Source organism: Lepisosteus oculatus, chromosome 1 (genome assembly GCF_040954835.1).
Source record: "Lepisosteus oculatus isolate fLepOcu1 chromosome 1, fLepOcu1.hap2, whole genome shotgun sequence".
Lineage (NCBI taxonomy): Eukaryota > Metazoa > Chordata > Actinopteri > Semionotiformes > Lepisosteidae > Lepisosteus > Lepisosteus oculatus.
Window position 1 is genome coordinate 58,017,232 of NC_090696.1, and position 27,990 is coordinate 58,045,221.

The 27,990-nt window shown below is 37.0% G+C and overlaps 1 protein-coding gene across 1 annotated transcript in view; it reads left to right on the forward strand.

The window, feature by feature from the left end:
* ccdc171 (coiled-coil domain containing 171) overlaps positions 1-27,990 on the forward strand; it is a 150,614-nt gene that overhangs the window by 1,759 nt on the left and 120,865 nt on the right. Inside the window, exons 2-10 of the mRNA XM_015345164.2 lie at positions 255-438; positions 2,484-2,634; positions 3,621-3,795; positions 5,823-6,013; positions 8,535-8,681; positions 11,453-11,545; positions 12,887-13,047; positions 15,535-15,673; positions 27,875-27,977. Of these exons, the coding sequence (XP_015200650.2) occupies positions 281-438; positions 2,484-2,634; positions 3,621-3,795; positions 5,823-6,013; positions 8,535-8,681; positions 11,453-11,545; positions 12,887-13,047; positions 15,535-15,673; positions 27,875-27,977 (1,318 nt within the window). The 5' untranslated portion in view covers positions 255-280. The remainder of the gene's footprint in view (positions 1-254; positions 439-2,483; positions 2,635-3,620; positions 3,796-5,822; positions 6,014-8,534; positions 8,682-11,452; positions 11,546-12,886; positions 13,048-15,534; positions 15,674-27,874; positions 27,978-27,990) is intronic.

The following is a 27,990-nucleotide window of genomic DNA, read 5'->3' on the forward strand; positions in this document are numbered from 1 at the left end:
TGCAATTTTTGATGTGTATTGATGGAATACTCTGAAAATCCTTTTTTTTTTTCATGGTCTTAACCTTTTGCCTCTATGTTTTCTATATCAGAATAAGCACAAAACAAAGCTGAAGACATTTCTAAAACACATACCACGATATTTCCTATTTACCAGAATGGTATCGATTGTAAGACAAATCTGAAAATGCAAGGCATGGCATTATCTTGAAGTGTTGAGATTTCCATAGCTGTGTCTTTCTTCACCGTTTTCAGAAAGTCTGTCCAGAGAAGCTGTGGCCATGGCAGCTCAGCCTTCCACAGCCTTGTTAAGGTCTCAAGACCTTGAGCAGGTCTCGCTGAAGTATAAAGAGGCAGCACAGTCAAAACAAGGCATGAAGACACATCACAATAAAAGATCCTCGCACTCTTCCAAGAGCTCTGCTGATGAGATCGCAAGGTATTTTGCTGCTTAAAGTTTTTTTCTTCAAACTTTGATGCTCAAAATATTGTCCCGATTAAGTCATAACTATCTTAAGTCGCACCTATACTGACTGAAATCTAAATTCAGTTGCAATTCAGGTAGTAATGGTAATGGGAGGGATTGCTCATTGAATTTGAACAGGGAATCTAATGACCGTGGTAGAGCAAGTTTGAAATGTCATTTGCCATAAATAAATGAAGGGTGACATAATTTATATTTGCAAACAGGAATTATAGTGAGATGAGAGAGATTTTTGTTAAAGGCGAAATGTGTTGCAAAAGAAGATGAACAAACTATGCCAAGCTGTAGTTCAGGATGTGTAATGTCACTGTAGGGTAATCACATGTTCCAAAACATTGCCATAATATGACACTGGCAATCACAAACATCAGCCCTTTAAATGTAGCTTCCTGATCCACAAATGATGACTTCCTCTAGTAAAGGCGGGGGGTACTTGAATTGATGCGTTCTAATGTGTCGCACCCCTTGCAACATCTGTGAATATGCATCTGTGTAGATTTAATGTATAAACATTATTTTTGGGTTGCCAGGCCTTGATCGTTGAATATTATGTAGTTACTTTTAACATGGAGGTAGGTATATATAATATGTCTGGCAATGAGTCAGAGATATGAACAAAAAATGGTAGTAAATTATTTAGCCTACCTAATGATTTGTAGTGTGTGATTGTTTTGGGGAATTCAGAAATGCACTAAAATGTGATCTCATTACATGTTAGCAAACATTATTAATAACAATTTGTCTTTTTGATTTTGGTGTTTTTATTTTAGCGAAATAACACACATCTATTCAGTGGTTAGTTTAGTGCTGATTTAGCTCCACAACTTGCAAATGGGCAGTTTAGTTATATGTATAATTATTTATATTTCGGCCATGGAGCCTTCTTCAGGTGTGAGAAAGACAGGGCAGTCTGCCCTCTCTTTCTCACACCTGAAGAAGGCTCCATGGCCGAAACATTGTGTTTTCTTTCTTCTCTTTTCAGCATGGAATAAACCTATTATTTGTTCCTTTGTGGCCTATGCATGCTGATGCAGCTACCCACCTGATCTAATTATAAATATGAGGACTGAGAAATTTTAAACTGTTAAATTAAAAACAAAGCCACGTGCTGATTAAAACATTTGATTGTTGGAATATTTAACCACCTGTATTGGTCGGGACCCCCTGATCAGAGCTGGTATATAGGGTTATCTTCCCTGGTGTGTTGATTTGTTTTTAGAGTATCTCAACCTGGTGACATCATTTATTTTTGACTTCTCCACCTGAACCTCTGTGGATCAGCATGATGGCTCACTATACTGTTTAAGATCAGCTTTAGAGATTTCTGACAGATACTTTTATTTTTGTTGTTACATCAAATATTGTATTCCCAATATTAAAAATGCTAATATTAAGTTGAGTTTGTATATTTCTTTTCAGCCCAGTGATTTGAAAAAGGGGAGAAATGGGAGAAAGTGCAACTACATTTTTCTGATGTTTCTGACACTCCAACAATAATTCTGTAATGCACAATGCATCTAAATGAGTTCTCGGTACCACTTATTATTTATTCATTTACTTATTTATGACAAAGATTTTAATTCCTGAAACACCATGATGAGGTTGCTTTTGGCCTTTGTTGTTCTCAATTTCCCAGCACAAACTGTTTCTGTTCAAGTGTTAACGTGTTACATGGATGATCAAATGAGTGTGGTGTGTCAGAATGGTTTTTATTTACAATAGAGAAGGTCGCATTTTTGTTTTGGCATTATGTAAGTGTTTTGGGGCAAATGGTCATCATACAATGATATTATATACTGTATTCCGAACTACAATTTGGCATAGCTTAACTTGTTTTGCGCCAAATTGAACATTTAGGTTTCTTAACAATTTGAGATAGTGTCTAATAATGTTATTTAAATTTTGACTACAGTGCTGAAGTGGAACGTGTTCTGGGAGAGATTTGTTTATAATGGATTGATTGTGGAAGAGTCACGTAATTTTAATTTGCCTTTTTACAGACTGAAAGAAACAATTGCTCAGCTTCAAAGTGAACGTCAAACCTTGCAAAACACAAAAGAAGGCGGTTTTGATTCTATATCTGATCTGAGATGGAGACTCAACAAATCGGAAAAGGAAAAGCTAGAGCTGGTGACAAAATACAATGAGGAGGTAATTAATCACAGTATTGTTTTCTTGTCTCTCACTTCACAATTGCTAATTGAATGTATTTTATAGGTCTGTATGCCTATTCAGATGCTTAAAGGGTTGCATAGAATATTATGGTGTTAATTACCACATCCAAATGCTTTGCATTTTGTCATAATTTCTAATATCTCAAAAAGAAATGAGAATTAAAATTTAACAATATGGAAATTGGTTTGGCTATAACATTTCAGCTCCACATGTTTTGAAAGCTGACACGAGTAACGTCAAGTGATTTTAATTGTCTGTCATTGTCTTATGTTGGGAGTGTGCTGTACAACAAATTTTCCCAGATGGGATATTAAAGCTTGAATTGAATTTCTGTATGCCTTGATCTCCAGTATTTTTGTTACCTTATTTTGCATAAAGTGAATGCTGGGTGTTGAGTGCAGTAGCAGGTGTACTCAATCATAAAATCTTACCACTCTGCACATAAGATTTTAGAAAAAAGCATATGGATATAAGATGTCGGTTAAGTGTTCCGGCTTAAATCTTATTGTTCAGATTATGAATGTAATACATACATCACCATATTAGTGCCTGAGCTGGAGTAGTTTATGAAGTGGTCTAACCTGTTTAAAGTCAGGCCTTGTGAAAATCAAGAAAGTAAAACAACCGAAGGAATCATTATGCCCCAAACATAATCCTTCAATGATGGGCAACAATCTGGTAGACAATGAGTGTTGACATCTTACCAAGATTGCCTATAGAACATCACAATAATGTACAATGTACTTGTGCTTGGATGGCTGTGTAATAAAGGCTTTTTGGCAAAGTTGATTGTATTTCTATGTGCTGAGTTGTTTTAGTCATGTATATACATGGGAATACTGATCTTAAATTATTTTTCACGTTGCCCTCACGCAGCAGGAATTTTAAGGTCTGCTGCATTTGGGTTTTTCTTTGGAAGACCCTGCTGTTTGTCATATCTCTGCACGACTATTCTTCTTAAGGTGGCCAGATATGAGGGCCAGGTGGCCAAGCTCCGAGCTGTGCTGGAGAGGGGAGAGGCCCAGCGCCAGAACCTGGAGTATGAGATTGCCCTGGCAAGGAAAGATGCTGGTATGGAGAAATCCAGCGCTGAGGAAACAGTGGCAAACATCCACAGAAAAAATGAACAGTTGAAAGGTTAGCGGTCATTAGTTCTGTTGGATAAAAATATTAGACCTATATTTTTAATCATTTTCTCCGTTTGAAAAACGTCTTGTGTAAATGAAGTTGAACGTCATTTTTGAGCATTTTATAAAGATGAAAATTCTTAGTATGAGGTATGCAGGGGTGGTTACTTGAAGTTAGAGCTCCAGCTATTTATTGAGTCACAGTGGGTGTTAATAATGTAACTGATTAGTGGTGTTGGGTATTTCTGCACATTATTTGGTTTAATTAGGCTTTGTCTTATACGTAAAGATTGAGTGTAGTACTTGTTAGGGTTGCTGTTGCTGTTTTATGTTATAAAGCCTGTTAGATTGAATTCTTCAGCCGTCGGTAAATTTCTGTACACGCAGGCTCTTTTGCAAGTTTTGAATGCAGTAATGAAGAGGTTGAGGATAGGGTCTGTAAAGATGCCTTTTATGATAAAATAAAAGTAATTAAATTGAAACATACATTTACAGTAAATTCTTCACTTGGAATCAATCACATTTATTTCTTTTTAGACAAAGCAGTAGTTTATAAACATTTAGGCCTCTGGTTGAATTGATCTTTAACTTTCTAAAAACTCATGTCCTTCTTTCCTCCCCAGTTCTGCCTTAATTTATTAAATTTCTCTATGATCTTAAAATTGAAGATTTCAAATTGAATGTCCAAGAGCAGCTATTGATTTTGGATGCCAGTAGTTTGTATTGTGGCCTCTGCTAAACAATTGCAACAATCTGCAGTGAAAGATTATAGGTGGATGATTTATATTTCTATATTTTTTTATTATAATTTTATAAATATTGTTTTTTATAATTTATATTTCAGTCATAGGATTCTTTTCTACAAGATGCATGCACCTGTCAACTGTTCTTGTATTTGCTCTTGAATCTGGATTTTGGTCTAGGTGAACAAAGGGAACAAAAAAAAGTTAGTCGTATCGGAGAGAGTTTGGAACAGGATTATCGAGCTGGAGGGCTTTGATAAAATCTGCCAGAGGGATGTGAAAATGGTGATTCAGTGAGATAGTTGAAAAATGCAGTCACTATGTAATTTCCACATACAGCAACTTTCTGTTTACTCCCTTAAATCTTTTTAGATTGTTAAACCAAAATGATTTCAAATTCTGTTGGAAATAAATTGCTCCAAACAGAGAAACAAGCTGTGAAAGCGTTGTACTTGAGCAAGCACAGGCCTCCATGCTCACATGCTACTGTACATGGTTCTTGTCAAAGATATAAAAACACATAATAGCGCGATGTTTTGCTGCAGCATTACAAAACTGTCAACATTAACAACAAGCAATTACAGGTGAACATCCTTCTCATGATCATTCACTAAAGAATGTTTGTCTTGTAGAAAGAGAACTTGTTAGCAAAGTAGAGCAAAAAGTCTGCGTTTGTAGCATCCACCTTTTCTTGAATTTCCTTCTGCACTTGATTTTGCTCTGTACTGTCTTGTAAAATGACAGTGCTTTCTAATTCAATTTTTTGTGTTTTATTTCTTGTCATGGTTCTTGTCGTGCAGTTATTTTGATATTGTGCTCCAAATAAACCAAAAGTAAAGTACCCTACCTTTAATCCATTTACATTTATAATATATAATGTATACATGTACAGTATAAATACATATATAACACATTTCAGTGGAACTCCGGAGATTGAGCCTTGCTTTATGGACCTGGGGGCTACAGTATCTGCATGGAGTTTTCATGCTCTTCCTGTGTCTGTAATTTTCTCCCAGGTGTTTGGTTTCCTTAAAGGATCCAAAGATATACTGAACCATTTCAATTTGTGATATCAGACTAAACTGATATCTTTTAATATGCTGAATGCTCAAAATAGAAATGGCTGAGGAGGACTTCTAGGTTAAAACAGCAGATTTGACTAACTAATCAATAATTGTATTTTCTTTTTCTTACTAGTACTAGTTTGTTGCTTTACATTGAAAATGTATTCTTAGGTCAAGGATATCTACCCCTAAGCATTTTTTGGACTTTTTTCTGTTTCTGTTTTTCTCAGTGGAAAATGCTGAACTGCAGCAGCGGGTATTAGATCTGGAGAAGGCCCTGCACATCACCCAGCAGGCCAGAGAGGAGGACCAGGGTGCCTTTCACTGTGAACTAGAGGAGAGAGACCGCCTTCTACAGAGTGCCAATATAGAGACGGAGTTGCTCACTGCTGAAAAAAAACGACTTGAGGATCTTCTCCAGGTACCTTGCAGCAGCTTGTCTTCCTCCACGTCCTGTTTTGTACCTTGCAGCAACAAAGTCACTTTATTAAGGTTTTAAACTCAAAGAGCCTGTATGAATTGAGCCTGCAGAATAAATAAAACATGGTTTGTTAATTATGTTTCTTCCAGAAATGAGTGATTTCAGTTGCCAAAACATTATGAAACTTATTAGTGTAGGTACTGTAGAAAAAATAAACACCCAGAGGAAAGATTTTCAATTAGATAATCATATTGTGCTTGAGTGATCAAATCTGTATTATTACATTTGTTTAAACTAAGCAAGTTAAGGTTGCTTTTGCCGATAAGCACGATTAGCAATGTCCTGTAAATATTGTTTTTGTAGCAAGTCATTTTCATTTGTAATATAAAGTGCTACAACTGGATAATTGCTGGAGATGTCAGAGAAAACTAACTTACACTGCAATACACACTACCCTGTCTGTGATTTAATAATTGGCTATTGATTTTAAGTAATGATTCATAAAAAGAAAGAGGATGAAGATCCGCAAGATGACAATAGTAGAGAGAGGGCAACAGTGGAAGTGGACATGTGCCAGCACATCCAGCTTTAATTTGATGTACATCTCAAGGATAGAGAAGATGTGGAAGCTCAGGCATCTTTTGACATGAGGGAAGTGCCATTGTGGGAGACAGAGAGGACTAGATGTTATGCAGCACAGTTTTTTATTATAGTGCTTAAGGCTCTCTGTTTTATTGTATTTTTTCTTCAAGTTTTTAAAATACCATGTTATTGCTTGCCCTTTGTGTGTATTTTATCACCACCCCCCCTAAAAGTATTATATAATTAATCATTTCCATAATTCATCATAAGTTCCCAAAGCCCATCATATACTTGATGTGGAAAGAACTGTAGGTGACGCTATGGAGCAGGGGTGGTAAAAAACCTCTGTATGTAATGCAGGATGAGTCCTACATTCTGGATATATGAGGTTGTGCCGCTTGCTGTCCGTGGCCATCTTTCTAGTGGTATCAGTATGGTTGGTAGTATGGTCAGCGTCTGCTTGCAGAACAGCAAATTCAAATCTTGAATACAGTCTCACAAGTCTAGTCTGTACTTTACAACTGGAAAACTAATTAGAGATTAAAACGTTTTATTTGTTAAAGAGTTGAAAGGGTTTAAAGGGAAATGTTTGTTTTGTTGACACTGTGGTCTGCTTAGTACAGTTAACCACCAAGATGCATAGGTAAAGAAACCCCAGAGATACTGTCCATACCCTTGTAGGTATGTAGAATGATCTAAGATACTGTATGTAAAATGCAAATCTTCCAGATCTTTGTAAAGTCTCAATATTGTCTGCTCTTTTTACTGTACTGGTATTTATCTAAAGGAGGGTGGGTTATTGAGTTTGAGAAACACTTCTGGTGTTTCATTTTCTTTGGATGAGACGTAAAACCAAGGTCCTTACTCTCTGTGGTCATTAAAAATCCCAGGGTGTTTCTTGAAAAGAGTAGGGGTGTAACCCTGGCGGCCTGGCCAAATTTCCCATTAGCTCTTACCAGTCATGGCCTCCTAATAATCCCCATCTATGAGTTGGCTTCATTACTCTGCTCTCCTCCCCTCTGATGGGTGATGTGTGGTGAGAGTTCTGGCGCGCTATGGCTGCCGTCGCATCATCCAGGTGGATGCTGCACATTGGTGCTCTTTGAGTGTAGTGTCCAGAAAAGCGCTATATAAGTGCAAGCAATTATTATTATTATTATTATTATTATTATTATTATTATTATTATTATTATTATTATTATTATTACTACTACTACTACTACTACTACTACTGAGTCTATGGCATGTTAGAGTTGTAATGGCACAGTGCGCATTCTGATCAGAGTTCAGTGGAAATATAGTGGTATTTTTATATATATATCCCTTTTTTGTGTAAATTCAACCTGTCAATGCCCTCACTAATTCCACCATGTACCTGTGAGCCCTTGAATATTTCTGCTCAGAATAAATTGACATCGGATGTCTAGAACAGTGCTATTAATGTCACAATACATTTTTTATGTGTGCATTTTAAAAATGAGTTATTTCAAATAGTAATCTCAGAGTTATTTCATTAAGTGTTGTAAGTCTCAAATGCAAACATTCAAAAAACTGTCTGGGAATGTTTAGTTTTTTATCACAAGCCTGACCTCTACTGGACTTTGGTTGAAATACAGTGTTGCCTTTTTAGTCTTTATTGATCTCAATAAAATGAGAACATAGGTAGCATTTTAGTTATTAGGTACTGCTGATTTCTAAGGAAGAATTTGAGTCATAATTTTTTTAAAAATAATTAAAGAAACAATTTATATAATTTTACTTAATATAATTTATATTATTTTAGTTGCTTTGCTACAGAATTATCAAGCAAAATATATTTTGGTCACTGAACAAAATAAACTATTTTTTTTAAACTACTTTTTTTATTTAATAATAGATGGATTCTTAACTGAATCAATATGACAGTTGTACTGAAGGTCCACTTACACTTTTTCCACAGGAGCAAGATGACACCTTGCGTGAGCTGCATAAAAGGCTGAGCCAGCTGCAGAGGGAGCATGAGAAAAATGCAGAGACTCTGAGGAGACAAGGAAGTGATCTGGAGTACAGTGCAGAGAGAGAGGAAAGACTCAAGAAAGAGCTAGAGGTAAGATGTCACTCAAGTCTGAAAAATAATACTAAGAAGAGTAATAGTGCTTCATCTATCACTGATGTGCTGCCCCGATACAGAGCAAATCAAGTAGAGATTGTGACAAATTGCTTCACTAATTGGAACCTTAAATATGCCAAATTGTTCAATCCTAGACTAGAGTGTATGGTTATACCTACAGGTTTATGAAGTGCCATGTGATCTTTAATGACCAAGTATTCAGGATCCCGATTTAAGGTTTAATCCGTAAAACGGTGCCTCATACACTCTGTTTTCTTAGTCAACAAAATGGGGCTGTTGGTTTGGACATTCTAGCCCAGTTGGAAGGGTGCCACATATGGGGCCACCAGAGACAGCCTGGTTCTCTTCTGGGCTCCCATCCCCGGAGTCACTGAGCTCAGCCTCGCAAGTTTTTTAGATCTGACACGATCAGATTATAAAGTGATGATGCTGCTGTCATGAAAAGAGGAGACTCGGTTACAACCGTTTCGTGAAAAATAAATATCTTTGTCGTGCTGTTGTTCAGCATCAACAGTTCACGGAGCTGCATGAAAGGTAAAAAACGCTGTATATCACAGCTCTAGCACCGACATTCACATTACATTATCGTTTTTATTGCATCACTTTCAATAACTGCTAATCCAATTGAGGGCCATGGTGTTCTAGCCTATCCCTGAAAGAATTGTGCACAAGGCAGGATACACCTTGAAAAGCATGCCAGTCCTTTGAAGGGTACACAAAAACACAAATTTGCCAACACATGCATCAGGGCCAATTTTCCCGGAATCCAATTAACAAATCAGCTTGTCTTTAGGCTGTGGGAGGAAACTGGAACTCCTGGAGGTAACCCAAGCAGACATTTACATGATAAGCAAATGAAACGCACATCCAGATCAAAGCAATAGGGCTGAGAGTAAGCCCAACAATACTAACAATGATGTCATTGTGCCACCCCCATGACATTCACAAATGTATGAAATTTAAAAAAATGCTGACAATAACATCTTTTTATGCTATTGAACTTATTCATCCTGCCAAAAGGTAGCTAAGGTTTTTTATTGGTGTATTTAGGATGGTACCTATTTTTGATAGTTTATTGAAATATATTTATATTTAATATATTAATAATGAGCACTGGAAATGGAGGGCAATAGTATTTGTCTGGGAGTGTTCCATTTGACTAATAAATCCTTCATTCTAATTTCATTCGCTGTGTTAATTGTGGGATCCACCCCCACTGTTATTTTCTATAAAATTACACATTGATACGTGTAAAGGTTTCCTCCTTTTGTATATATACTTGAGTATGTTTGCCTTTTCTATTTTTGCAGTAGTTATGGCAGCAAACTTTGCATTATTTATCTAGCAAACGTTACACGTTGGAAAAATGAAATTAGTGACTAAAGATAAATTGTGGTACCCTCTAGTGGTTGCTTGCTAAATTGCCAGTTTGCCAAAAAGGATTGAAGAACTGAATTTTGGATTACATGTGTATATATATTAATGCTCAGTTAAGTTATTTTCGTTATCTACAGTATATACTATTTTGGCATCCTTTTCTGTAAAACAGGTCTTACCTGAAGTGGAAAAAAATCTAATGTAGAATTACTTTTAAGTTGTGATTATGTTTTGATAAAGTTTAACGCTAGATATAAACACAAGAAAATATTAATGTAATCTTTTTTAAACTATATTAAATAACATTGTAAGGGATTTCTTGGGTGAACTCAAACGATGTCAGTCATGTGTTAAAAAAAAGCCTTCTATAACTTGGCCCTTACTACAATTTCTATAATATCTTATGGTTGAGGAAACATTTGTACAACTTAAAATTACATTTTTATGATAAAGTAAAGTAACTTAAAGATCCTTTGATGGTATCATTGATTAGAGATTTTTTTTTATGCATTTAATAATATCAACGATAGCTTTTCCTTACACTTACATAGTACTTTTCAGGACATTCCACTCAAAGACCTTTACAGGCAATGGGGACTCCACTACACCACCACTAATGTGCAGCATCCACCTGGATGTTGCAACAGCAGCCAAGGTGTGCCAGTATGCTCACAACGGATCAACTGTCAGTGGGGAGGAGAACAGAGTGATGAAGCCAATTCATAGATGGGGATTATTAGGAGGTCATGACTGGTAAAGGCCAGGGGAATATTTGGCCAGGACACCAGGGTATCACCTCTACTCTTTTTGAGAAACACCCTGGTATTTTAAATGACAATGGAGAATCAGGACCTTGGTTCTATGTGACACTACCCCCTTTTATAGAGTGTAGTGTCCCCATCAATATATTGGGGCATAAGGACCCACAGAGACTCTTTCAGTAGCAACCTACTGTAGTAACCTTAGCTTTCCCAGGAGGTCTCCCATCCAGGTACTGGTCAGGCTCACACATGCTTAGTTTCAGTGGTTTGCCAGTTGTGCTTAGTAGTATGATAAAGCTGTTGGCTGATCACCTTTTTGTTGTACATTTTTGTAAAAACACTGAAGATTTGAAGTCATTTCCTGTTAAAATTATGGAATAAAAGTATAATTTAGCTATAGAACCTCTGAGATACCAGTCCAGTATCTACCTTTTTCATTTAGCTGTGCATAGCTATAAATGTCTACAGTGCAATTTAATAATGTCGTCTGTATTATAACCCTGAGTTCTTCAATGAGAACGTCAACTGAAAATGGCTTTTCCGCAATTCTTCGTTGTCGGAGGAATACTTTAACCTGTACATTTGTAACTTCCTGTCTGGGGATTCCAGGCAGCTCAGCAGAAAGTGAAGAGCCTGGAGGAAAATGTGGAGTCGGAAAGAGCAGCCCACTTGGAGTCCAAATTCAACTCGGAAATCATACAGGTAGAAATACTGTCATGAAGTACACGAAGTGACTTTTTATGTTTCTTAATCTTTCTTTCAGATGTGGTGTAAGGTTTTTTTTTATCCCCTCTTGTCAAATCATCTCCCTTTTCCTCCGACCAAGTGGTTGGTTTGTTTCATCTCCTCCAGGAAGGGATCTAGTCTGACAAACTGGATAGAATTCTGGACATAGGTAGATTTCCCATAATACCGTAACAAATGAGCTCATACATTTTTAACACGCATATAGAAGGCCTCAGTTAGTGGTCCTGGATGAAAATTGCTTCTGACCTTCTATGTTACGGATGTGCTCAGGGATATACCCGGTACATGTGAAGCAGCGACAAAATAGGGAGAGGAAGCTGCTGGGTTGGCCTACAAGTATATTGAAAATGAGGGGTCAAGACTCAAGATATCAAAATATTATTAAATATTTAGAGTGGTAAAACATTTTTATAACATTAGCAATGCTGGTTTAGGTCTCATTATAGTCCAACAAGTGCACTGTAAAGTGCTCAGAGCCTATAGTTTAAAATATAAAAAAGGGACAAAGTTTTGCAATTCTGCAAGAATATGGTATTATAAGAGAAAGTTAATTTATCTAATACATTTTGTTCCCTCAGATCTTGGTGTACGGTAGCTATTTGCTGTATTTAGTTGATTAAAAGCAAGTAACAAATTTAAAAGAATCAACTTAGTCATCACTGTGAGTGGTTACACATCCAGATATTTTTTTTAGATAATAAAAGGAGGAATCAATCCCTGTAACATAATTAACAAAACAGAATTCTTTATTAATATCTCAGATCTAATACTGAAGGTGGGGAAAAAAAATTAACTTCAACATCCTGCCTGGAAGATTTCTGCTAATGGCTTGGTCCTTAGAAAACAATGTCTAGATTTACATTTTGGTAGAACTGTGATAGTATAGTCCAATGTCCGATCTAATGTTTCTGTTTTTCTTCACTAGCTTACGTTTTCAATATACAGTCACTAGATTTATAAATCTAATCAAGCACTTAAAATGCAGTGTTAATGCTGTCTTCTAATACATAATTGCTATAATCTAATAATGCACGAAGCATCACACTAAGAGTTAAGTGCATTATAGCTAGATAGACATTGGATTTTACAGAATTACTCTTTAAAAATGCAGTGTATTTTTCTTTGACGGTAAAACTTCAACAACAAAAAAATTAACATGGAAGATACAAAGTGTATACCTTTTTCCAGTATTGTAATTTCACAGTACTCTATACACAGCTTTTCATGGGTTCTGTTGATAGTAATGAAGGTGACATTAGTGCCCATTTCAGAAATGCATGTTTTGGTAAATTGCAGTTAAGAATCCGGGATCTTGAAGCAGCTCTACAGGTTGAGAAGAGCAGTCAGTCGGAGGCCTTGTCCAGCCTGGAGCTAATGAAGCAACAGTTCAGAGAGGTGGAGAAGGCATATGAACGGGAGAAAGCCAAGGCCAAGGAATTGCTGGACAAACTCCTACAGTAAGAAACTTGCCTCCAGCTCCTTGTCTTTGTTTTCTATAGCATATACCGCTTCTGTTATAAATACCCTTTAGATGTTTTTATTCCTTAATATGCTTGAATTAGCTGTAGTTTTGAGTTTGCATGTGCAGTGAAAAAGTTTACAAACACAACACAAATGTTCCGTTCAGCTTATCTGGTATGCATTGCTAACAGATTACCTGTTTGAGTCTGATGTGAGAGGTTGCTATATTAAATATTGCACTGACAATGGTGTACCAGAAAAGAAAATTTGGACATTTCCCAATCAGGAACCGTGGTTCAACAACGATGTTCACATTAAAATAAAAGATGGTGCCGCTGTGTTCAAATTGGGGGACAAAGAGATTTACAGGGAATCATGGTATGCATTAGAGAAAGCCATAAAATGCGTTAAACGGAGCTACGGAGTGTGGCTTGAAACACAATGTGCTGATGCCCGGAGGCTGTGGCAGGGATTACAGTCAATCACAGGCTACAAGGGCTGCTGCCAGAAGATCAACATGAACAACACATCCCTGCCTGGTGAGCTGAACCGCTTCTATGGCTGCTTTGATGGTCTGAACACAGACACTGCTGAGAAGACCCCAAGTGTACGGGGTGAGTTTGTTCTGAAACTCTCCGAGCAGGATGTGCAGAAGACTCTGAGTAGGGTGAAAATCAGTAGGATTGCAGGGCCTGATGGGATACCACCCAGCGTCCTTAGGATATGTGCAGCCCAGCTGACCACAGTGCTTACGGACATCTTTAACTCTTCCCTGTCACAGTCCATTGTCCCCACCTGCTTCAGAAAAACCACCATTATTCCACTCCCCAAAAAGGCAGCATTAACATCTGTGGTGATGAAATGCCTGGAGAAGCTAGTGTTGTCACACATCAACTCCTCCATCACAGAGTCCCTGGACCCCTTGCAGTTCGCCTACCAGAACAACAGATCAGTGGATGATGCTGTCTAGCTCTACAAAAAGCCTCGGAACACCTGGACACTAAGGACTCATATGTGAGAATGCTGTTTGTGGCCTACAGTTCAGCATTCAATTCAATCATACCCAGCCAACTGGTGACAAAGCTCAGGGGACTAGGACTGTACAACTGCATCATTAAATTTGCAGATGATACCGCTATAATAGGACTGATCAGCGATGATGACGAATCCACTTACAAGGAATAAGTCGTAAAGCTTCTGAGGTGGTGTCATAGCAATAACCTGGTCTTGAACGTGAGTAAAACAAAAAAAAAATAGTGGACTTTCGGAGACAAAGGCCACACACTAACAGCCCACTCAGTATTGATGGAATGGAAGTGGAAACAGTCACCAGCCTTAGGTTTTTGTGAATTCACATTTCATATGACCTAACCTGGACTGTGAGCACAGACATTATCTTGAAGAAGGCTCAGCAGCGACTCTATTTCCTAAGGTGCCTCAGGTGATGGGGGGTACCAGTACCTGTGTTGGTGAACGTCTACTGCTCACCAATGGCAACACCTCTTCTCTCGAGAGAAAGGCACTGCAGAGAACGGTGAATGTGGCCCAGAAGATCATTTGCTGTGGTCTCAAAGAGATCAAACAGGTCTATGAGGACCGCTGCCGTGGCAGAATTCTGTCCATCACAGAGGACAGTCGCCACCCCGGAAATGAGCTCTTCACACCACTGCCCTCAGGCAAGAGGTACAAGAGCATATGGACACTTGCCACCAGATTCTTCAATATCTTCTACCCAAAAGCAGTGCGATTGGCGAACACATTTGGCCATACCCCTTGGACCACACTTATACCATCTACCTCATTATAATTTTATTTAGTGCACATCTGCAGTCATTGTTTACATTTGATCCGTTTACTTGTACGTTGTCTACTGTTTGTTTGTATATTGTCTTGATGCACTGTCTGCACTTTGTTTTACACTTTTTTTTATCAAGAGACTCTCTGTTATTAAGAATTCCATTGTACCAGTACATGTACTGGTTACATACGGCAATAAAGTTCAAGTTCAAGTTGCGATATACCCATAAAATGTATTTGATCATGTGCCCCTTTTGTGTAATCCTTGTTACTCCAGATTATATAAAGACATACTTGTGATAACACAAGTATAATAAGAAATGAGAATTATGTGTTTTGTAATTGAATTCCAATTCTGTCTCATGGAGAAATGGAGAAAACATGTGAGGGGAATTGGTATGTTTTTGCCAGTGGTAGTTCTAGTATGTAGTATCATGTTAATTTCGGTGCACTTTCGGTGCTAAATGCGTCTGTTCAGACAACAAAACCATTGTCAGTGTAATCTCTTAATCATGTAGCACAATAATGCTTAGCTCCACACTGCAAGGGTGACTCATACCTTGGTGTTTTAAACTGGAATCAAGATCATTCATGAATATGCTGCATCTCCAAATGTGAACACATCAATCGCCATGGAATGAGTCGGGCAGACACAGTTGCTTAGTTGATATTCTTATTTTCAACAGGTTTGAGAAAGAGTACTTGTCTACAAAGTCCCAGTTGAATGAAGACCTTGAGGTGAAGAAAAAAGTGATCACAGACTTGTCAGAGAAAGTCCAGCAACATGAGAAACTGTTGGCGGATTCTCAAGATGAGGTTGAGAAGGTTCGTATGTCTTCTGTCTGTTGCTTTTTCATGGAGTTGCACGTGTGGGAGTAGCACAAACGTCTTACAGCCTTTCGCTAGATTCCTCCCACCATTTTATTTAAAATATAAAGAGAAACACATCAGAGGTATCTGCAGTTGATGCTTCTTGTTATTTTATTGAATTAAGTATGTTCTCAGCAGGCCCCTCAGTGAATGCCAGAATATTGCATTGTTAGTGGAGCCAGGTGTTCATAGTCTAGTGTTTAAGGTGTTTATGAATTTGGACATACAGTACACCACATATGGTATGTCTGGCAACAATATATTTTTATTCAACTGTAAACCATGTGGTGGTCAGAATCGTGCTACCTGTTATTTTTCTTCTAATACTTGCTCTTCTAAAACATGTATTAATGGCAGATGCAGTTGACCGTTTCAGGGATAGTTGTCATTTCTTTGTGAGGTCTTTTTGTATTCTAGTAATTCTTTTTGTATTCTAGTAATTGTTCTAGTAACTTCTTTACACAACAACACAGGACCTCAGATAACAAACATAACAAAAAGTTGTGTCAGTACTACAACTATAGTAGATAGATTCATAATATTGTAAAACAACATTTGCAATTAATGTACAAAGAACTTCATTTAAATCAAAGTTATCATTTAACTCTGCAGCAACATTAAAACCACATTGCTGATCTTCTGGGACATAACAGTATAGCGTTTCAGCAACAGTACGTTTTATACTCCAGGGCCTCTAAAATTTTAAAATAGCATTCATCTAACTACATATCAGTAAAAATAAGAATCTACTGATGAAAACGTTAAGAAAATGAAAAGCTAATTTAAAATGAATACAGTCAAAAAAGCATACCGGTATATTCTATTGACAGTCATCATCTGGTGAAGACTCAATGGCATTCTCAAACTCCTAAAAACTGTTTTTTTTAACCGGTGTGATCAACATAGTGAAATACACTAGAGCAACCATTCGAAAGTAATATTAAATACATTGTAATATATGTTCTCATAAAGCCTATTAGGATTTGGAACAATCACAAAACAGTGAAACTCTTCAATGTTCTCCTGTGCTCTTCCACTTACAGTCCTTCCATTTTCCCACCTGCAGTGATCCGGGAGTAGTTACTCCTCCACTAGTGACAAAGAGGTTCTCGATCTCTCAAATGTCTCAACATTTTTTTTCAATAGTACTATACAATGAATTGCAGTAGGATATCTCTATAGAAACAGAAACCTACAAATTCAATCATGATTAAAAATAGACTTTGTGAAAGTTAATATGTGTAAACTGAGGGTTACTACATTATTATTGTTGCCCTTTGCATGTTTAAAAGTTTACTTTTAGCTGAGCTCTTGTTGAATTCACTGAAATCTTTCCAGTATTTTTTTTTTGTTCTCATCTCTTGAAATAATTTTCATCTTATTTTTGAAACAAAAAACAGAAGACAAAACATACATCCTTTTGCACTTGACCTTATTAAACTGAATTTCATAACACGAAAATCAAGCTAAGGTTAACTAAAAAAAAACTCTAGCATTAAATCCCTTAGTTATACAAGTTTGAGAAATAATTAAACAACTTGTATCGGTGTGTAACAACACTTGTGCACTTCGTTTTAGTGAAACAGGACAGTTCTTGTGCTGCTCTTTTCATCTGTTTTTAAAACAAATAGCACAGCACTTCCTCTTAATTTAGAAATATCAGTTAATGAAAATATCAAGTATATTTTTAATTTATGAACCAGAGTTGGTCTTGCAGTTATTTGTAATCATCCTTTTTTTCCAGTTCTCTCTCTTTTACACAAGGCACAGACATGCATATAATTGTTCCTAATATGTGTCTAATGACTGATTTTATTTTACGTAGGTTAAATTTGTGCTAGTTTTTCCTTTTCCCCACAGTGCATTTAGCCTTTTTTGTTCTGGGAAACAGTGACATCTGATGGATTATTTTAGAACATCACTTCAGCATTTAAAACACTGCACTTTATCAAATGTACCAGGGCCAGTCTGGACTATTCAGTTTCTTTTCATGCACTGTGATTAAACTTCAGCAGTGTTACTGGCACCCAAGACTGAACTAGATAAAGAGAATCCCATGTAATGGAGGGACCACCTGACAGACTTGGCAAGGGGTGACGTTTTGTAATTAAATTCCAATTCTGTCTCATTTGGCGACTGGCTGGGCAACATGGAGAAAACATGTGAGGGGAAAATTTAGGGATTGGTTTGTTTTTGCCAGTGGCAGTTCTAGTATGTATTATCAAGTTAATTTCGGAGCTTAATGCGTCTGTTCAGACAACAAAACCATTGTCAGTGTAATCTCTTAATCATGTCGGGCAGACACAGTTGCTAAGTTGATATTCTTTATATCAACTTTATCAAATGTACCAGAGACAGTCTGGACTACATTTGTTTCTTGTTCATTCAGTTAATGTTTAAGATTAAAAACAGGTCTTCACATTTATTATTTAAGACTTTCAAACTAGAACCCTTTTCTCACCTCTGCCTTTTTTGTGTGCCATTTGTGCCATTCTTGTTCTTAAAAGCCTGCCACTATCGATGACCTTAACCCTTAAGCAGTTCCCTTTCTGCTATTGTAGTCACATACCAAAAAATTGACAATCTACATTTCAAATTATTCAATATATATACAAAATATATGTATATTATAAAATAAAATATAAATATATATATATACAAAATATATATTTGTGGAACAAATGCTGTATAAGTATTAAGCAGATTTAAAAAATCAAGAAAATGTAACAATGTCCAACTAGTATGGAAAATTAAATCCAACTTTAATGTAGTAAAAGTTGCTTGTTGAGTTGAGTGAAAATTTCTGTTGAATTAACATGCCAAGTGTCCACAGGCTCTAATTTTCCCTGTGAACTACTGGAACTAGCACTCTAAAGTGGAGTCTTAAAATACTAGCAATTTCAATTTAAGCAGACCTGTAATATAAATAGATAAATATAAATTAAATGGAGCACCATATTTCTCCTTATGATGTCAATACCTTGTACATATGTTCTTGGTCAGAACATAACTCTATCATGTTTAAATGTGTACAGATACTTTTACGGCCTGGAAAAGTCCTGGAAATGATAGTATCTGACAACATGGAGGACATAGTATCCCATGTCCTCCATGTTGCAATACCATTTAAGATTGCCGTTTAATGTATGTACAAATGTATCTACATGTAGGAGGTTAATAGCTAGGAGATAGAAACATGCACTGGAAGGGCAGAAAAATAAATCAGGACGGACTTGGAGGAAAGAAAATCCTGCCAAATACAAACCTATACATCTGACCTTTCCATCCCAGTATTCTGCTGAAGTCTCAGCAGGGAGGCTGACAAGTTCTTGGAAGAGCACTACACAGTACATTGTTCTCTGTGCTGAAACAGACAGGGCAGGAGTCTTGTGCAGAATAATAACACACAGCAAAAGCATCAGGGGAAATGAGCTCTTTGTTGTGGTGAGGTACCAGTTTGGAATTGGCATCAAGCCCCTAAGAAGAGTCTTTGAGAAAGCTGTATAAGTTGGACTTTATTGATGAGAGTCAGTTGACCTGGCAGATCCATTGAAGAATTTATTTTTCTCATTCTGACATCCCTACGTTTAGTGCCAAACCTTTTATTGGTGGGAGACAGGAAAACACGCGGGCCAGAACCGGATCCACAAATCCTGTGGTTTTCTGACAGTTTGATTTGATGAGAGATGCCTGGTGCAAGATAAAACAAGCCTTACTGTATCTTTATGAATTGGAAAATTTAAGTAAATGCATTTAGTCACATAAACTACATGGCATCAGTTTTTTGAAAATCTGATTTACTGTTTAGCACGTTTTGAACTAACAACTATGAAAGCAAATGCTTTTGCTTTTTTCTGAAAAAAAAAAACAGCCCTGCTTAACATATTTTAAAACTAAAATTGGAATAAAGTTCAAATTCAGAGCTATGTTGTATTTTTGAATTTGCTAAGTTGCCAACTTGTCTACTTTATCTACCATGAATAACAAAAATGACATGCGTTCTGAGGTTAAATAAAGTCTGATTTATCAATAAAAACTGCTGTTGAGCTGTTTTTTCAACACTTCAGTCATTTACGGAACTAGAGCTTGGGAACTACATGCCTAGGCTAAGTTAGTTTTGAAAGTTTTCAATGATGAAATGGATTTTCAGGATTACTTTCAGGATTGTGAGTTCAGCTCAAATGTTGCCTCCCTTTACTGGAATAGTGTATTTTTTTACGTGGTTCAGGCATCTTTATACACAGGACAAACTACTTTAAAGTATATTGCTAAATACAGGTACTCTTGAGAAATCATTAAGAACACATTAGATGTACAGTTTGTATAAAGAATTAATCCTCACAGGAAAGCTTTTGGTGCTATAAAATTTGATTTAGAAAAGTAATAAATGTGACCAGTAAATCTGCTAATTTTATAAATAAATATTACTTCTGGTATGTACAGTACTAGGTTACTTGAACTACCTTTTCTAAATGTGATTTTTTTCAGACGAGATTTTCCTCTCCGACACATTCAAGTCAGTTTGTATTTAACCAGCAGCCATATCACCCTGCAACTCACAACTGGCAACCCACTGAAGCTAAGCAGGTGTGAGCCTGGTCAGTACCTGGATGGGAGACCTCCTGGGAAACACTAAGGTTGCTGCTGGAAGAGGTGTTAGTGGGGCCAGCAGGGGGCGCTCACCCTGCGGTCCATGTGGGTCCTAATGCCCCAGTATAGTGACGTGGACACTATACTGTAAACAGGCGCCGTCCTTCGGATGAGACATAAAACCGAGGTCATGACTCTCTGTGGTCATTAAATCCCAGTAGGGGTGGAACCCCGGCATCCTGGCCAAATTTCCCCATTGGCCTTTACCAATCATGGTACCATCAATCTCCTAATAATCCCCATCTATGAATTGGCTACATTACTCTGCTCTCCTCCCCACTGATAGCTGATGTGTGGTGAGCGTTCTGGCGCACTATGGCTGCCGTCGCATCATCCAGGTGGATGCTGCACATTGGTGGTGGAGGGGAGTCCCCATTACCTGTAAAGCGCTTTGAGTGGAGTGTCCAGAAAAGTGCTATATTATTAGTGCTTATTATTATTACATGGGCGGAAGTTCTTTTTTAAATATGATTTCACTAAGAATCTCAAAGAACATCTATAAACAGCCTTTATGGTATCAAGAATTATGGCAGCATATGTATTATAAATACGTTTACTTTTCTGATACATTTAAAATATATATTTAATATATTGTTTTCTGTGTTTCTTTAGTACAAGAGTGAGTATTTAATCCAAAAACTGGTTAATTACAGAAGACTACAGAAGTCATTAATGATCTTCTAATAGCTTCTGATTCTGGTTCTCTTTCTATCCTCATTCTTCTTGATCTCAGTGCTGCTTTTGACACTGTTAACCACGATATCTTACTTTTTCCTCTTGAGACTGTGTTTAGAGTTTGACACTGCTCTCAAATGGTTCAAGTCTTACCTCACTGTTCGTTGTCACTTTATCTTTCTTGGCAGATATAAATTGGACTTGTTAAGTCTGGTGTTCCTCAGGGCTCAGTACTGGGCCCCTTACTTTTCAGCATCTACATGTTTCCACTTGGTCAGCTTTTAAGATCACATGTCCTCAACTATCATTTCTATGCTGACAATACTCAAATCTACATCCATACCAAACTGAAAACTGATGTGGCTGTCTCTAGTTTATCTAGTTATCTATCTATCTCCGACATAAAAGCATGGATGACTCAAACTTTCCTTCATCTTAACTATGACAAAACTGGAGTCATGCTTATTGGCACCCCCCATCAACTTTGTAAAACTAATGCTGTAACCCTATCTGTGAATGGTACTGTACTTGAGCTTCAGTCTAAATTGAAAAACATGAGGGTGATATTTGATTCAGGCTTGACATTTGACCCACATGTGCTGCATATTGTCAAAACATCTTTCTTTCATCTCAGAAATATCGCTAGACTATGTCCTGTGTTATCACTAACTGTGGCTGAAAAGCTGATCAACACATTTGTCTTCTCTTGAATCAACTCCTGTAATGTTCTACTTGCTGGGGTTTCTTAATCCACATTGAACAAACCAGTATGTCCAAAATTTGGTAGCCAGCATCTTGACCAGGTTAGTTGCAAGTGATTACATTACTCCTATCCTGGAGTCATTGCACTGGCTTCCTGTCAAGTTTCATGTCGACTTCAAAAGCCTCATGCTAACCTATAAGGCTCTGCATGGATTGGCACCTCAGTCCCTGTCTGAGCTATTATCGTCCTATTCCCCACCTCGCAACCTTCGCTCTTCTAATTGTGGTCTCCTATCTGTCCCCCAAGCCAGTCTACACTCTTTGGGTGCCGTAGCCTTCTCCTGTTATACCCCGAACCTCTGGAAATCTCTCCCCAAGGAAGTTAGAGTCACCTTCTATAAACCCTTTCAAATCCAGACTCAAAACCTTCTTCTTTAGAAGAGCCTTTACTTAACTGGTTCTGTTCTTTACCCCTCTGCTCCTACTGTATTTAGTACCACCATCTACTGTCTCCTCTGTGTATTGTCATCATGCATTTCTTCTGCGTTTTTTATTGTTGTTGTCATTCTGTAAAGTGCTTAAAAGAAAGCAACCTTTAAAGGTGCTATATAAAATGTATTTATTATTATTAAGACTTCCATACATTAAACATTTTTTGGATGACAAAATATACAGTGCAGGCAAGTCTTCTGTACTTTCTTGCAAGTAATTACAAGAGACATTATCTGTATTTTAATGTAACAGAATAAGTTCTGTTATTGCCTATGTATGATGGATCATTTTCAGTACATTAAAATCAGATACTGTTAGTACCCTTGAATTTAAACTGTCACTATTTGAATGGTGACAGCATTATTTTTTATCATAAAGGACTACAGCTAGAGTCTCCAAACCTGGCATTGGAGAAACCTCTGTGCAGAGGGTTTTAAAAGTTACCTTTGAATCATCAATTTCTAAAAAGCTGAAACAATTTAACTACTGTATGAACATTGAAATGGATATTGTGTTCAATCGAATAAATTGGAGATCAGAAAATCAGAATATTATTCTGCCCTGAAGGAACAATATTCCCCTCATTGAAGCATCCATCTATCAATTTTCTAATTCCTTCATCCGCATTAAGGTTGCAGGAGATCCAGAGATCTTGGCAAGCAACAGGTCCAAGGCTGGGTGCACCCTGGTCGGGATGCCAGTCCATCGCAGTCACAAACAAACAAAGATACGCACTCACTCACACCGGGGTCAGTTTTCCCAGAAGCCAATTAACCTACCAGTATGTCTTTACACTTTGAGAGGAAACTAGAATATCCAGAGGAAACCCACATAAACATGGGGAGAACATAAAAAGTCCATGCAAATTGCACCCCAGGTCTGGAATTGAACCCATGACCCCAGTTCTCCTTAATTTGTCAAGCATTGCTCAAAGAAATTATGATAATCTTCAAGAAACAGGTGATTTAGGGTAACTTATAAGAAAAACTGGATTGGTACCTTTAGCAACAGTGTTGGAGACATGTGTAACATTATTTCAATAAGAAGATTATTCAAAGAGGAAGACTACATTTTCTTGCTGGCCTTTCTGTAGTTGTAGGCATTACTTTGCACATCATATACACACAGTTGAAGACATCTGCAGATTCACAGGAATTAAAGTTAGATGTATGTCACTGGGCATGGTAACAGAAGTTAAAATGAAAGGTATTGTTGATTAGCACAATTTATAAACATTTAAAGTTAATTATTGAATGACATTGCTTCAGATATAGCATTTTGATACTTACTGTAAATGTACAGTTGTACTTCTGGGTGAGAGGTGTGTTGTGCTCAGTCTGCCTTTCAACTCCATCAGAGTAGGTACAGTTTTATCCTGCTGATGTTTGCACTGCATATAGTCCTTGTCAAAAGTTTTTATTATCTATTAAATGAGTATCAAAAAAACTTAAACATACCTTTTTATACATAAATGTATAAACTTTTGTTGACTGTAGTTTATTTCCAAAAGAATGGTGGTAACTTCATGCTCCTAAAGGTATTTCCATTTGAAGTAGTGGTTGTCAGCTCTTGATGTCTTGTGAAGGGCACCTTACTAGAGTTCAGTGAGTGATGGTGTCCTTCAAAGGTTTGTATGCTCGTGTATGGGGGGTGGAGGATTGGAGGAGGGGTAGGAGAGGCAGTTGTGCCTGGAATGAAGACCCCGTCGATTGGCATCTTTCCTCTCTTCCAGTTGGCAATCCTTCAGCTTGCTAGGGCTGTGGGGTTCAATTGGGAAGATGAAGTAAGCACCAGCCAGGGCTACTGCTTGATTTACGGCATTTATTTTTGGCATCTGGTAATCACATTTGCCCCCACGTTTTTTTTTCCCCCCCAAAGTTCTATTTGTGATGTGTAAATGTCTTTTCTCACCTAAAACTCAACAGATAACAGGCAAGTATTATTGTTATTCTTTGTCCTTCAAATATACAGTATGTCCCGGTTTCACATTTTCAGTAGCTTATGGCATTTAAAGCAGGTTCTACAGTAGTTCAATATGGTTTTGATAATGCAAGATAGAAAACAAGATAGGCTAATGTTTTTTGTAACATTAATATCCTTCACTGGCATTTTTAGACATAACTCCGTTAATAAATAGATACTATTTAATCTATTCTTGGATAAATTATTTGGAAATGTTTTTAAAATATTTGTATTGCGCCCTAGATGGATGCTAGTTGCAGTCAAAATACGCATCTGGATCCAGACATAATTGGATTGAATCTGCATTGTCACTAGTTGACTATGGATTGAGATTCTCCAATTGATGGTGTACAATTGTCAGATTACCATAGAGGCTTGCTTCAAGGAAGTTATTTTACATAGAAGGATGAGTGGCAGAGGTGTGGGTGGATAGGTTTATGGGACAAAAAGTGTAATCCAGAGAGGATAAGAAGTCTAGTATTACATTTTTTTCTTCTCTGTAAGCTATGTTACCATTTAACAGCAGGAAGCTTGGGAGAAGCAGGTTCCACATCCAGCCGGTTCATGTGGCTTGACACAGAGCATTTGTGAGCTTTATAGGGGAACTGCAACACTATTTTTATATTTTGGGATTAGAAAGAATCAGCATTAATGAGTGCATTTCAAACCACAGTTACTGTAAATTCAAATTTAACCTCCAATTGACTTTACAAAATAGACAAAATTTACAGTGCAGAGCAGGCTTTCAACTTCAAGACGGTTTTACCAAAAAATGGAACTTACTTTGCAGGTAGATCACGTTGGAAAATTTCTGCGGAGAAATGTCTGCTGCACAAGCCATACTTATTCGCTCGTACATTGCATTACTTTAGTCATCATGGTAACTAGTGACCACGAAGGGCTGTGTCATGTCACAACTCTCACTCCTGCCCATGATGAGACCTGGTTTTGCGACAACACGTTTATGGTTTTTGTACTTTAAAATACTGTATGTGCAATTTTTCTATACCGTCAATGAATTTATTTTGTTACTGAGATTTAATAACCTGGTCTGAGAAATTGGGACTGCATTTCCCCTTTAAATGGGAAATTTTAAGTGGCAAAAGTCACATCACAATTATTTAGCTGCAAATAATGTGGAGTAAAAGTGTAGCTTTACACGTTTTTGAGACAGGTATGTACACTGCTCAGCCCTCCCATGCTAGTACAAGGCTTGTAGTTATGTGTTGAGTTTTTTGGTAACCGCATAATTGGTCCCAAATTCAAGATCTGAAGAGTATTTTTTTTAAATATTGAAGATAGTTTTTCAGGCTTTAAAAAAAATATGCTCTACATCTGTTACTGAGTCGGGAAACTTACTCTGCTGAATTACCAGTATTATCAGAGCCTCCTAGGGGTGTGTGAAAGTGGTTTTGAAATTGATATTTGGAATAAATTCTCTTTACTATGCCACATGACCATAAGCCTGGTAGAGATTACTATTCTTAAGAACTAAAATAAATAATATTTCAATGTGCTGAAATGATCAAGTAATGACTAAGTTACTGAAACAATTAAGTAATGTCAGATGACATTCATTCTATTTCAAGCCTATTTTGTCATGTATCATTTGTAAGAGTTTACTTAAAATCTCAGGTGTTGTTTTTCAGTGAACCTATGTTCATATGTGCTAAAAGTAATGTGACAATTGGACAGAATAAATTATTAAATATTGAACACATTTTCAATCAAGCTGGGTAATGTGCAGCATCTGGTGTAGCTATAGTCATATTTAGTGCCACTGTAAAACCACAGAACATTTTTGCAAAATTCATAGCAATTACATTGTAGGTAGTGTCATTTAGATAGTATCAGAACCTTTTTTAATTTAACCACAAAGCAAAGATTATTACCTTAAATAGTATAAAATGTTTACAAAAATGCAAACAAATAGAATTCTTACAAGTCAAAATCTTGACCAATTAAAATAAACATAAAATCTCGGCTTTAACTTCTTTATTTTTTTTTATTTAAACTGAACAGCATAATCATTTTACTTGTTTTTACATTCGTGGTTCAAAAATATGTCCATGTGCTGAAACAGCAGTTTAGCATCAGCAGTGTTGGAGACAATCTAGTCCCGATTGTCAAGTTTTATGAAGATGGAAGAGCATGACTCCACAAATCTCAATGACTGATGGATATTTTTACTTGCTGTAAAACGTTTTGCTGTCCAGCTTTTCAAGCAGGATTTTAGCGCAAGCAAGCTTCTGTGAGATCAAAGTTTATATAGTTTTGCTTCTGCATTTTCAATAGTATTTCAAAACAAGGAGCAAAGTACCAAAGTCTTTTAGAGCTTCAGGTAAAATGTTAGATGGAGTTTCAGCCTTTCTCTTTCGTTGATGACCTGAATTTGGATACTGAGCACAAAAGCATTTTCAGTAGTGACCTGATATTGACAGTAATTAAAGATACATGTCTAACCATTCAAAAATAACCCCACGTGATTTTTAGGGCTTCTAGTTAAAATGTGTTTGCATAAATTTGCACACAAGGCTACATTGGCTGATTTTAAAAAAATAATGACAAAGTAAAATTTGTGTGTGATCTGTCGCATGAGGTTAGAATTATCCTTTGTTACAATTTGGTGAGGACCAGATGAAGGCCAGATATGTCTTGATATGTAAAACCCATAGGGTCATTATGGGGTGTGCTTTCTTTTCACTGAATAGATGACAGAACAAAGTGTGACTAGACAGTCAGATTTGCTCACAAGACAAATCTCACGGTAATAGCTAACAGCCTATGTGATTGGCAAATAGTCTGTAATTAACTCCAAAACAGTTATCCTGAAATTGTAGAACACACTTGTCAGATCACGCATGGCGTACAACTTGTAGTTCTGGCCTGTTCTTTACAAATGCGGTTCAGAATCATTGGAGAAACGTCAGAAAATAGCATAGATTGCTTCTAGGGCTTAGCTTCAAATTGGTAGGACTCTGGAAAAAAAAAACATTTGGGAAGAGACTTCATTTATGTTTTCTGAATTTTAAAGGGAATTGGTAGGATTGATCCCAAGAGTGATTTCTAGTTAATTGTGAATTGTGAATTGTGATATAATGTACTGGGAAACTTGTTTAGAATTCTGTTACACACTAATTTTAGATAGCAGGTTTTTACAGAGGTTTCAATGCACAGGGACAATGAATGATTGTGTCTGTTCTCCACCTCCTCGATTTTACATTTTTCAGGAAATGAAGCTTATGTTGAGTTAATGCTAGCAGTACCACCATTGAAAGTATCCTTAGAGAATACATAAATGTTGTCCTTGTGTCAAGCGTGTGACTAATAAAATCTATCCTGAAAAACTGAGGACAAAATCAGCAAATGGTGCAATTATTATACTTCATAAGTTAGTAATTAAAAAAAAAGTGATACAGCAAAGGAGATAGTGTTTAATATTGGGGACATAAGATGCAAAAACTGTACAAATTGAGCTGCGTTTATTAACAGACTACGGATTATGTATAAGGCGTCCAAATGCTGTAAAAGTGATGTTGATTAATTTATGACTCTGCTTTAAAAAAATGGGAAAAATCACTCAGTCCAGAAGTAGACTGTTCCTTTTGAGAACAGGGACGACTCCCCAAAAAATTCCCATTTGCAACCGTTCACCTTTCTCTTGTTTTTCTTAAGGCAATGAATCGGCAGGCCTTTTTGGAAGAGGCGTACGAGAGCTGCATGCGGGAGCTGGAGCAGCTATTGCACCACTGTAGTGTGTCAGGCCTGCGGACGGCAGGTGAGTGTTTGAA